At 37.1% G+C, this 13,224-nt stretch overlaps 1 protein-coding gene and 1 long non-coding RNA gene across 2 annotated transcripts; both read right to left on the bottom strand.

Annotated features, from left to right (window-relative positions):
* Positions 1–4,845: 4,845 nt before the first annotated feature.
* Positions 4,846–5,197, bottom strand: LOC122063912. Its single transcript, XR_006135510.1, has 2 exons — positions 5,087–5,197; positions 4,846–4,996 (listed from the first exon to the last, which is right to left on the bottom strand). It is a non-coding gene; the product is annotated as an uncharacterized LOC122063912 (long non-coding RNA).
* Positions 5,198–6,267: 1,070 nt separating this feature from the next.
* Positions 6,268–7,142, bottom strand: LOC122063911 (protein FAR1-RELATED SEQUENCE 5-like). Its single transcript, XM_042627595.1, has 2 exons — positions 6,680–7,142; positions 6,268–6,620 (listed from the first exon to the last, which is right to left on the bottom strand). The coding sequence occupies exons 1-2, from the start codon at positions 7,140–7,142 to the stop codon at positions 6,268–6,270; spliced, it is 816 nt and encodes a 271-aa protein (XP_042483529.1).
* Between the last annotated feature and the right edge of the window lie 6,082 nt (positions 7,143–13,224).

Genomic DNA, 13,224 nt, shown 5'->3' with positions numbered 1-13,224 from the left:
TTTTCACGGTGTACTTGGACTTTTGTTATGGGTTTTAAATCTAACACTTTTCATGTCGTTTGCAATTTATTTGCTCATGTGAAAAATCAATACAATTGTTCTCTTAAGACAATACGCACTGACAATGGTTTGGAATTTTTCTCGGGACCAATGCAGCCTTTTTTTAATTCCCTGGGTGTTTCCCATCACCACAATATGGTTGCCACGCCACAACAAAATGGTGTGGTTGAATGCAAACATCGCCACCTCCTCAATGTAGCACGTGCCCTTCGATTTCATGCCCACCTTCCCACCTCCTTACCTCCTTTTGGGGAGACTGCCTATTAACGACAACTTACTTGATTAACCGTATCCCCACACCACTTCTTGCTGGTGTCACTCCTTATCAAATTCTTTTCCAACACCCCCCACCTATGATCATCTCCGTGTTTTTGGTTGCCTTTGCTATGCGTCATCTGGTCATCTACATCATGATAAAGTTGGTCCCCATGCAACACGGTGCATTTTTGTAGGATACCCTCAAGGTCAAAAGGGATACCGTCTCTTTGATCTTACCACTCATAAATATCTTTCCAGTGGGGATGTTGTTTTTCATGAAACAATTTTTCCTTATAAGGACCAACCTCCATCTACTCCCAATGACCCTCCTGTTGTTCTCTCCATACCCTTACTTGACTACACCTCTTCTGACCAATTCCCAACATCTTTGATGCCCCTCCTAGAACGGATAAAAATTGTCTGTTGTTCTAATCTTTGTTTTTCCATGTTTTGCTAGGTGCAGAACACGACACGTGGACAGTTCATCACCAACGGTCAAGATTAAGAAGGTTGGTTGAAGCTCTACCAAAACCGGGTTGAGGTAAGTGAACCAGACCGAGATATGTATGACCCAACCCAACCCGTTAACTCCTCTCTTCTTCTTATTCACTCTCTGATATCTCTCTCATTCCCTTAAAATCTGTTTCCTCCTCTCTTCTTCTTCTTCTTCTTCTTCTTCTTCACCCTCTGTTATCTCTCTCATTCCCTCTTACACGCTATCTCTCGGTTCAAAGGATACTTGCAACTGATCTCATCTCGGCTATTCTTGAAATAGTGAGCATGTTCGGACATCAACGAAGCCCCCTGCAACCCTTCTTGACTTCTTCAATCTCTGTTCTCTCTCCTACGCACTGATATCGCTCTCTCTCAGTTGCCTCGAATTAGAGAGAGATTTCGAACATCAACGAAGCCCCCTGCTGGTTCTCGAGCACACTGGTTCGATCACCCTAAGGTATGAAACCTAAAACTTACTTTCCTCTTGTCTTCTCTCTTCACTCTTTTTTAAACCCTAGATATTTTCTTCTCCACTCTCTAACCAGAAGCTTCGTACATGCTCTCCCTCTTCATTGGTTATCTCGAATTACTGAGTGATTTCGAACATCAATGAAGCCCCTGCAACTGATCTCGCACACTTACTGGATTGATGACCCGAAGGTATGAACTACTCTGGCTTTCCTTGTTAATTACCTTTTTTTTTTTCTTTTCTTTTTTTTCGTGTAGCAAAGGAGCAGAGAAGCAAAGGAACCTCAATGGGTCATATTACTTCCCTCACTCGTAGTTTGTGAATGACAGTAAATTAGTGAAAGTTCTTGAATGATTATAATTCTCAGAATTTTCTCATCAGTGACTCCACACTGGTCTTGTTTTTTTCCCCTATCTTGATCTGTCAGCCAATAGACCAGCTCTGGTCTTGTTTTTTTCCCCTGCAATTATTTTGTATAAATTTGATGCATGGATATTGCATTGACTGTATATTAAATGTTGCATTGTACTTCTTCTCTTATGGATATTTGGCTATTTGGTTTGGGGCTTAGAATCTTGTATTGAAGGGATAAGAGCTTTCAATGCAGGGATAAGATTCATCTTTGTGTAGAACTGAAAGTAAGCTCTATGATGTAAGAATATAACCTTTTTTTAGTGCAGAATGTATATTTGGTTATTTGTTTCAGGGTTATTGACAGGATATATTCATTTCGATTAATCTCTTATGGATATTGCATTTTACAGAGAAATGGATGCACAACAACGAATGTGTAGCTGTGGAGAGGTGATGGTCATCCGAACTTCTCAAACGACGCAGAATCCTGGACGAAGATTTTACAGATGTCCGGTAGGCGGAAAACATCCGGGATGTTTTATTTGGTTGGACCCAGTATCGAGGAATTATACTGAGACTGTAGATACAGGAACATTTTATTCAACAGAAAGTGTTAATAGGAACACACGGGTCATCTCAGCTATTCGTCAACCCTCCTATAGTCCACAAGTGCGGAAACAAATACTAGTGGACCAGTCGTTGCTCAACCATTATTATGGTTTAACCATCTTCCTATGTATTTGGGTGTTAATTCTCTCGTGCTATGTCTTTTATGTAATGGCCTTGTAAATAGTACTAAAGTCCATTTCATATTATGTATGGAGTAAATACAAGATCAAGACTTTATGTAAGACTTCATAATTTTTTTTTCCTTTTCGGATGATTATTAACTTTTGTTTGTTAATGAAAAGTTCAGGAAGAGGACTTAATCTACTTTATTTCTGTGTCTACTAATTTCATTCCCCACTTTCTATTTTTGTTTTCACTTGCCACTCTTCTCTTTATTTCAAACACTTCCCCTGACATGTTTTCACTTGCCACTCTTCTTTCAGTAATGATTTACCATTCAACCCTGAAAGAATCAACATACATATGAAATGTTGAATCATTCATTCAGCTGATGAACATATATATATTTCAACCTATAATTTGTCAAATGGACCAAGAATTCAGTAACCAAAATCTGCAATCATTTGAATCAACCAGAAATTCAAGAAAATCAACTCAAAAAAAATAGACAATCTTTAAGAAACTCTACAGTAGTCCATTAGAACACTCATCCACCCATTATTGATGTACAAACACAACCAATCCATAAAATCTTCTGGTCAACAATCCAAGAGAAGTGGATTGACACATAAAATCAAAACCCAGAAACATTAATACCAGTATTTCTTGCAAGGTGTAACTAGATCTCTTCTTCCTTCTAAACTATTAAACACAACCCAGTCCACATTTTACACTTAAGACTCAAGGAGACACAAACATTAAGGTTATTTAAAATTCAAGGACAAGATCTGGAACAAAAGGAGAAATTTAATTTTACCTCTTTATCAGGGGCACATTCTTCATCATTGCAGTCAGATTCCTCAGCATCAGAGGTGGATGAAGCTCGGATTGTGAACAAGTCACCCTTACCATTCCCTTTGTGTTTCTTCAAGAATCTAGAAGAGGGAAAAGAGCAAGTAGACACAGAAATCAGAGCTTGAGAAGCACAAGCCAGCAAAACAAGGTAAAGATGGAGTAGCAAAGTTTTGGTTCTTCCAACAGTTTTTGGCAAACATATCTGATCACTCTTGACTAGGTTAATGAAAAGGGTTGAACGGCAAGCTTTCTATCTTCACACAGAAAAAGCAATGTCCATCACTGTATTTAACATGGTGTGCAGAGAACAAGTATACCAGTATAGCCATGCACAGAGGAACTAAAACTGGTTCTATGGAAAGCTGAAGGCAATTATTTTTTTCATCGAATAATTCGAGGATAAGCCTTCCCATAAGCACCTTGAATTTAACTATTTTTGTGATAGTAAGGAAACTAAAATTAAATTTCATCTCTCTAACCTCAGCGTTCATGTTCATGATACTTTGCTGAATCTTTTGTAAGATAATCTCTGTGCTATGTGCTTCACAATGCAATGCCTATCCATTCAATATTTTTTTTCAAATATATCACTTAGTTCCCAATTAAATTAAATCATAGAGAAATGAAAGAAAAACAAAATTTTAAAACCAGACCTTTTTCTCTGCCATTAAGTTCTGTATAACGTATTCCTTCAAGGATAGAGCTTTCTGAAGGTAAGACCAGTCAAGATTAAACAATTGCTAAGGAACAAAACCTAACTGCACTGTGCAATTAGACTCTTTCGTATATTTGTTCTCTGCACACCATGAGTAATTATACACCCTAACAAGTATACTTGTTCTCTGCACACCATGAGTAATTTCTTGCTCACTAGTTGGCTAGTGTGGCCCAAACTCTATCCGTTCTTTCTATCTTTGATATGTTCTCTGCTATCACCAACTTGATGATAGTTTATAATACTAAACAAGCACAAACATAATATTAAATCAGTCATAGCTAAAACCAAGAAGACAGATCAATAAAAATTAATTTGGAGCCCACGGTTTGCAGAATATAAGATTCCAGAAAATCTGGAATTCTTGGACAGCAGATGTTAGAAAATGCAGTAAAGAATGCACAGACTCTATCAAAGATACTCACCTATTGAGCAGTAAAACATTATTCATATCAATACCTCTTTTCACCATGCACAGACTCATCAAAAATTGGAGAAAATACAACCCAAAATGAACAGTAAAACCTATTCTGCTAGTAGAGAACAAATAAGCGTCAGAAGTCCCATTTTTTAACATAACCAGACTGCCCATCTGGTTTTACAAAGCTAATTCAAATCTGAACTCAATCACAACCCAAAAAAATAACATCAAACCTACATTCGTCAAAAATGCAAGATAAACATTAACAATTTTTTAAAAGTGTGTTGTTTCGAAAGTGTTTTGTCCAAAGTCTTGGTGGATTCGAACCACCATAACCTGGGCATTAGCCCAGATGCTCTACCATTTTGAGCTAAAGACTCTTTACCTACAAAAAAAAATTGTTAGTACATTATAGACTAATCCATCAATAAAAATATGCTTAATATCCTGGATGTATTGGCAATCACAAAAAAGAAAAAAAAAAGTTAGTTCCTCATTAACTGAATGTATTTAATAGCAAATAAATAATGTTCCTCATTAAATGAATCTAAATACAATCTTCATCTAGTGATTGATGAACTGCAGATGCTTGTGATTGATGAACTGCAGATGCTTGAGATGACATATGGGAAATAGACTCCTGCAGGGAACATTGAAAATTAGGGCAATCCAGATTCATATAAGAAAATGAAAAATGCAGCAAACAACATAACTAACTAAAAGTATTTACCATAAGTGACATGTAACCGGGATAAATGTTATCAAACAGTTGCATATTGTATGAGGCAGGAGTTGGTTGCTGTTCTTGTAGTTGTTGACTATTACTTGGCCCTCCACTCTTTTTTTTTTTGCCTTGCTTTTCGACCCAACTCTTTAGCCTTCTTCCACCCTTACTTTTCTCTTTATGTTTGAAACGTATCCCATCATACATGTCAGTTGAGAAATCAGGCAATATTGGCATATCAGGGCAATCGGCTGGGTTGATTCTAATATTACCAACCTTCAATCTTAATTCATTAGCAGTATCTTTCATCAATTCGTAACCCTCAAATGTGTTAGAAGCTTCTGATGCTATTTGAACAAATTCCTGACAAATACGCCTATACCACTGTGTACGGTCCAGGTTGACATCCTCTTCAATTTCTTTCCCCCTATTGTCATTAACTACCATAGTTCTTGCTCCCCGTGTCCATCTCTTCAAAATGTAGGAATCAGGAATACGCTTTATGTCGAGCACATCTAAAACTTTCAAACAATGGCAACAAAGAAGACCATCTGTTTCGAATTTCCTGCAAGCGCAACCTATAATTCCAGCAAGCGGGTTACAACATACTTGATATTCACCTTCTACATCAACAATCCCAACTCGAAAATCAATGAAGGGAAATCTATCAGTTCGGTCTCTGATGCAACAAACAGTCATCCAATTATATTCCTCTTGAAATAACGCATAAATTATAGGAGTGTAAAGTTCCCCAGCTTGTTTCTGGACAATTGACATTGAATTTGCAAGTCGTGGCAACTTGTTTCTTGATTCAAATTCAGTTTTTAATTCATTGCCACGCTTCTGGTTAAGAACTCTCTCGAAGTGCTTAAAAAATTGCACAACATCCAAAGTTGACTTCAAATACTCCTTCAAATCACTATTCAAACTCTCACTGAGTTGTGTACTTCGAATACCTAATGTGAATGTGTTTTCATGTAGCACTTCGCCCATTTATTTCTAAGTGTATACATGCGCCTCAACCATGCATTATCCATAACACCATTTTCACTAAGCAATTTAGACCATGCTCTGTCGAATTGTTCTTCCTCATCGTATTGGTATATGCATTTCTTTATATCTTTAAGAAACCCGGAGCCATCTTTCATCATATTACCCAAATGCTTAATGCCATTCTGCATAAAGTGTCATGTACACAACCCATGCCATGTCTGAGGCCACATGTTTGTTAATGCTATAGTCATAGTAGCATCTTGGTCCGTGAAGATAGTTATAGGCTTCTTTCCACCATGTGCCTCAGCAAATACCTCAAACAACCACTTGAAAGATTCCACTGTCTCATCATATAAAAGTGTGGCCCCGAATACAGTGCATCCTCTATGATGATTAAATCCAACAAACACCCCAAGCGGCCTACACTGTCTGTTGGTGTGAAATGTAGTGTCGAAGCTGACTACATCTCCAAAGTGTGCGTAATCAATGATCATCTTTGGATCAGCCCAAAATATATTAGTTATTTGTTCTTCACTATCCAGCTGAACTGAGTATATGAAGATGGAATGTTCCTAGTTTGAGTAACAAAGTAATTCAACAAACTACCTGCTTCACCATATGATAAGGAACACATTCTTTTAGTACGGAGGTAGTTCCTAACATCTTGGGTCGTACAGCTCAAGTTCTCGATCCCACCAGCCTGCCTACCCATCAACTCAACTGTGAATCTAGGTCTAATGCCCAAGTCATCAGCCAAATCAATTTCATACATATGTGTGTCTGACATATGCCTCTGTGAACGCATCATATGAACTGTTGAATCAGTATGAAGATCATGATTATGTTCCTCCACAAATTCACGACACATATATTTTTCATCCCCATCCAAACATATGGCCATCTGTGCTTTGCAACTTGTTCTTGTCTCAGCTCGGGGGTTAGTAATATTGTTGTCTCGCTTGTCTGGTTGCCGAGATCCAGCTTTCGAACAGACAAACCGCCTTGACGTAATAGTCATTTTGTCTTTCTTGCTTTTATTCACAGTGTGTCTCCTAATACTAAATCCCATTGTCCGCCCGTAACTGTTGTAAAAATCATATGCTTCCTATTCTGAATTGAATAACATAACAACCCGAGGTTCCCTCGCATCATTCAAACAAGCATTCTCCATACTAGACAAAACAAATAAAAACAATGATACCTTAGATACTACTACATTATTGGATGTAATAGACCCTAGTTCTTAGAATATGGATCTTATAGCCAGTCAAAGAAGAAGAATGAAGGTTACATTAGTTAGAAAAGAAAGTAGCTAAAAAACTTGGTACATGTTATCTATAAAGTCATGAAACTGAAAAATAATGTAACCTTGGTTCACCCAAACATATTTTTAGAGATATAGTTTGTTTATCTGAATTTGACCAATACATAATGAAAATGTTTTATAAGATGATATATGTATATTTTACTGTTTGTAAACATAAGATGATATATAGAGCTCTGTCCCCTTATTTTTGGAGCTTCACTCTATGATAACGAAGGTAATTTTTTGTTTCAAAGAGGTTAATGATCTAGTGGGATGGTTTAAAAGTTTGGCTTATACACCCTAAGCAAGAAAATGAGCTTACTTCGACGAGAACGCAAAACAAACAAGAAAATAACAGAAGTAAAATGAGATTTAAGAACACATACATCATCTAAATTAGCACCAGTAGCTCAATCTAAGGATGATCCTTGAAGAATTCACGTTGTGAATCATAGACTGATAATCGGAATGATCCACAATCTGACAAAGACGAAGATTGCAAGCTATAAGCAATGCATCACGAATCACCTCAGCTTCCATTGAAGAGGCAACAAATTTCAAGCTAAATTTACCCTTAGCAGCAAAGAAGTTTCCTTTGAACCATCATGGAGTAAAACACTACTTTTTTTTTGGTGGTGGGGTGGGGTGGGGTAGAAAATGAGGTGTCTACACTCTGGAGCTTTAATTGGCGAAATGATTTTCAAAATTGATTCCGATGATGAAGACAAATGTTTTTGTCATTTAAAAACAAAATAGGAAATACTAAATGGTGATGCGAGAACAGCACAAATCAACCACTTATTCCACCATTGCCAAGGGAGCTTCACATTTTACCTCTTGAAAACAGAAAATGAAATTTCTGCAAAAAAAAAAAAGTTGAAAATGTAAAACTCAAGGATAGAAATCCATAATCAAATAAAAACTAACACACCCATAAATCTAATAGAAAGAAGAACTTAGGTACATGTTATCTATAAAGTCATGAAACAACAACGATTCTTAAACATACCTAAGCAGACCGCGACCTTCGTTCGCAGAGAAACCCACTCCTACTCCTTCGGTCGCAGAGAGAGGGTTGTGAGAAGGGAGAGAGAGACCCTTATCGTAGAGATTGTAACCTGTTGCCTCAAATTAGTGAGAGGGGTGAGAGATATCTGCAGAGAATCTTTCAAGCTTGCAATGAGCGAGCTTCGTGAGTAGAGCGAAACCTTCGCAGAGCAATGAGCGAGCTTCGTGAGCAGATTTTGCTACCTAGGGTTTTCTCCTCCCAGTGCTCCTTTCAGATTCAAACCCAATGAGAGCGTCGAACAGAGAGACTAAGGGAGATTTTCATTCGTGAGCTTCAACCACAGGGAGATTTTCACTTGTGAGCAAGAGAGATGCAGCGAGAGGGTTGAGAGAGAGAGAGAGAGAATCGTGCAGGGAAACCCAGCTTTTAGGGATTCTGAAATTCAAATTTCAAAACATGTTCTAAACCTTACTGTTTGGGTGAACCGGTTCGAGTCATCCACACTTGTAAACTGGATGTAATAACCCTCACCCAACCTTCTTAATCTTGACCGTTGGTGATGAACTGTCCACGTGTCGTGTTCTGCACCTAGCAAAACATGGAAAAACAGAGATTAGAACAACAGACGATTTTTATCCTATCCAATTTATTAATGTCCGGTCAGGTATCAATATTTAATTAGACTAATAATAATGGGCTAACGGCCTTTAATGTGCTGATGACACATTGATCTCTAATTGGGCAGGTGCAAATGTGTCGGGCTTAGAAAATGGGGCCTAAATAAGCTCTAAAAGGTGCTTTAAATATGTTTGGTTGAGCCAGCCTATTAATCTATCGATTCGGTCGGGCACACGTCTAGTAGCAACTTTGCACCACGAAGGTTTGATATAATCAGATTGGGTTAGAGCCCGACGTGTTTATCAATCATTGCATCATGATAACATTTTTTTTTATTATGATGCAATGATTGGTTGTATGTATCTTTCTTCTTAAGTGTTTTATTTTTTTTCTTTCTCTTTTCTACTCATTTCTTGACCATCTATATACTGGACTGGTCTTCTCCTTGAAGGGAAAACCTAAATTGTCAAGGGTTGAAAACCCTGATCCCTTGTTCTGATAGCAATCCCACCATAGCCTAGTTGAACAGAAATAGCTAATCCAGATTTGCTTGAACTTGGATGATCCTTGACTATATCACCTGACTTTCACCCAAAATAGGCCATGGGTGATGAGCCTGACTCCAACTATTAAATCCTTGATTTGTATATATATTTTTTGGCAAAAGTTTTCCTTCACTCATAGGTTTTATGAGATCTGATAGGATACCTGAAATAGTGATCCACCAACTAATCTCATCATTTTCTTTCCCTTTTTGTTTAGGGTTTGAAATACAGTTACCCTATCTGAATCCCATTCAACTGCCAGAACCCATGGATTAAGAGATTCTCTATTCAATGTGGGGTGAAGGATAGCTCGATCCTTTGTTTTATATACCAGGGAACAGTCCTAGACTTGAGTAGTCTCGGCTGATGATATAATCTTCATATTTTGCCATTGATTTGCTTATCGTACAACAATTGTTACCATAGATGGTCAACACTTCATCGGCCGAGTTGTGCATCACACATGATGAAGAGAGAATCTCTATTTTTGGGTCAAAGAGAGAGAATCTCTTCACTCGTGTGTTATTATACTTAGATGAGATTCTTAGAACAATTAAAAAGTGTTTCAAAATTCAAACTTTCATTAATAGGATATTAGAGTAATGATGAGATCATGCATAGTGAGGGATGAAGAAAAACCATAGGTGAAGGAAAAATCTCACCCTTAGGTTTGTGTGAAAGAAGTGCAGATATTAAGTGGATTGCAATCTTAGTTCTTAAATTGAGAGTGACCACATTAAGATATATTTACATAAGAATGGTTGCCTTTTGTACTATGATTCTCCACACAGGGTAGAGATTTATAAAATTTTCACTTTTGTAGACCCTTGACTATTATTGAGACTTTGATGTGCTTTGGATTATAAAATTACACACATTTTAAAAATCAATGCTTATTTCATTTTCTTTGTTTTATTTCTTTTTTATCTTGCGTGGAGATCTTCTGTTGTGCGAGTAGCACAGATTCGAGGGCTGAGAGCACCTTGGTTGTATGTCCATACCTTGTGCTGCGTGTCTGAGGGCTTCCAACCTTTGAATCTGCACTACACAGTGTAACGAGCTACAGAGGTACCCGATCCCCTTCTCCCTCTCTCAATATAGCCATTACCCACATTTTGGAAGGGGGGGGGTTTGAGGGTTAGTGGAGGAGACAAAACAAATTAATAATTATTTACATGCACTTGTGCTGTAATGGAGGACCAAGTGCACTAAGGTAGAAACAAATTGAATACATCTAAAAAACTTGACTAATTGTTCTAAAAATTGAATTGTCTTTAACTTCACTATTTATTCCAAAAGGAGTTGGAGAGATCCTCCTATTATGACATTCTAAAAACTACATGACCCAATTAAATCCACTGCAACTTGCTTAATGATGTAATCACCTAATTAGAGCCACCAACAAGGACATGGTACAATAGTCCAATCTGTTAATTGACGTTCCACCCATTGAACATCACATCAAGAAGATAGTCTTAAACCTTTCAATTACATACTAGTTTATTTATTAATTTAGGGTTATCATTATAGATTCCAAGGGTAAGAAAATCTCACTTTCTGTGATTCAGTCCATGTCTCTCAATTAGATGCTCAAACTATATTTGGTCAGCAATGACATATATGCTGCTTCTAGTTCTCAATACAGACTTTGTTCATCTATAGAGCTGATAGTATTGTGACTTGGGTGTTGAAGGAGATGGTGTCCAAACTCTCAATAAGTTTTTACATTGGACTATTCACATCCAATGTATGATTGTTGTTTTCACGTTGAACCCTAATAATCTAGTAACCCATTTGGTGGTAAACGTGTGAACTGACCCATGAGAATTGCCTCGACTTTAATACTACCTATTGGGGCTCAAATAGTATTCATCCTTAAAAGTTAGCCATCAAAGAGGGTGCCCAAGTTTTTTGATGCCTTTGTGGGTTAATCACATCCGATGTAGAATCATTGCTTTTGTGTGAAACGTCTCATACTAAATCTGGTGCATATAGTTCTCATACTAATAAAGAAATTTTCCTAAAGAATTACCATCTTTGTGCTGCGAAGGAATAATGATTCAGTCCATGTATGTTGATTAGATGCTTGGACTAGCATATATGCTATTTCTAGTTCTTAGTACAGATTTTCTTCATTCATAATAGAGTTGATAGCTCCCTCAGTGAGCCTAAACTCTGGTGCAACTACTTTTTGATCACCCAATTCTTCGTAATTACCATCTTTGAGTTGCCAAAGAATAATGTTATCGGGTATCTTTCAACCATGCGCACAAATTAATCATCGCTTGATCTATCGCGCGATGCGATAATAGGAGGTTGAAGCAGTAATTTATTATTTAATAGCTTCACTAATAATAAAGTCCGGTGGTCAAAAGAGTCTTGAGAATAATTTGTTTTCTGGGTTCTATTCATCAATTTAATAAACTATCTCTTTGTTTTCTGCTCTCCCCATTAACTAAGTTGTCTCCCTGACTTTCCTCTTTCTGCTAGTGATATCTGGAAGATGGTTTTTAATTGGGATGAACATATATGAAAGCTAATGATCGGTTTGGAGACCAAATATGGTTGTGTGGTACTGAACTATTAGTGTCAATGTCATCAAGGTTCGGTCTTTGTACTGATGCTTTTGTTTGAGACCTTCAATGGATGCCAATGGTTTTTTCTATCTGGGCTTCACCAGAAATTTTAAAGGACTATTAATCAATGGCTGTGCTTCTGTATCCTTGAAAACAAAGTTTACTTTTATGATACTATCCATTTGAGGTATTTGAAATTGTTCATTAAGAGAGTTGGTCAAACTGTGTCTATCTTTGTGAGAGGCATGGGGATTAAGACTCATGACTTATTTATAATGAAGCATCTCTCTCTCTCTTCAAAGAAAAAACACAAAACAACAAAAAAACGAAAGAAGGAAAAAATAAACTCCCCATTTCTCAGTGATCAAGAAATTTCAATCACTTTGTAATGATCAGCTCAGCCATCCTTCCACCCACACCTTTTAATGATCTAATTTTTCTAGGTTATATTTGGCATGTATTCTCCGAATAGATTTTGGGTCTAGAATATGTTATGAAATACAATTCTTCTCTATTTTTTCATTTCAGAATATGTTTTAGACATAAAATCTATTTTGTGACAGGTTATTTTTTGTTGTATTTTCTGAATAAATTCTGGGTCTGGAATCCATTATAAAGCGAGAGAAAAAAAATCAAGTTTCAGAATCTGCTCAAGATCCATAATCTGCTCCGATAATGCATACCAAACATAGCCCTAGTGTCCAAGATGTAGCTACCTCGACAATTATCTAAATCGGCAAACGTAAACCAAGCTACTTTACGATTAGGAGATTAGGAAGGGATAGTGATGATGAAGGATCTGATCAGTCCATCATGTAATATCTCAACCCATCTAAATTTGCTTCTCTTCATTGCCTGTTCATCCATAAAAACGTAAATCAAGGTAACTTGAAAAATAGCCCAAAGTGCTTTTTTACTATATATATTGGATTTTCCTACTCCCAAAATGGAGAACACAAATCTTCTCCAGAGTTTACAACAAGAAGTTCCAAGAAATAAGAATTATCAAAGTTTGGAAGTGGAGGTCCCACCCTCATTGTCACTTACTTACCTTGGTTTAGGCACAGTTTTTTTTTTTTTTTTGGGGGGGGGGGTTG

Source organism: Macadamia integrifolia, unplaced genomic scaffold (genome assembly GCF_013358625.1).
Source record: "Macadamia integrifolia cultivar HAES 741 unplaced genomic scaffold, SCU_Mint_v3 scaffold1491, whole genome shotgun sequence".
Lineage (NCBI taxonomy): Eukaryota > Viridiplantae > Streptophyta > Magnoliopsida > Proteales > Proteaceae > Macadamia > Macadamia integrifolia.
Note: the sequence above shows the minus strand (reverse complement) of the source record. Positions and strands in the feature narration are given on the sequence as shown.

Bases quoted from the DNA above. Each gene is read 5' to 3' on its own strand.
- LOC122063911 (XM_042627595.1), bottom strand. From the start codon at position 7,142: ATGGGATTTAGTATTAGGAGACACACTGTGAATAAAAGCAAGAAAGAC. The intron at 6,621-6,679 runs GTAGTTTGTTGA...TCATATACTCAG, and splicing joins CTTATCATATGGTGAAGCAG to TTCAGCTGGATAGTGAAGAA.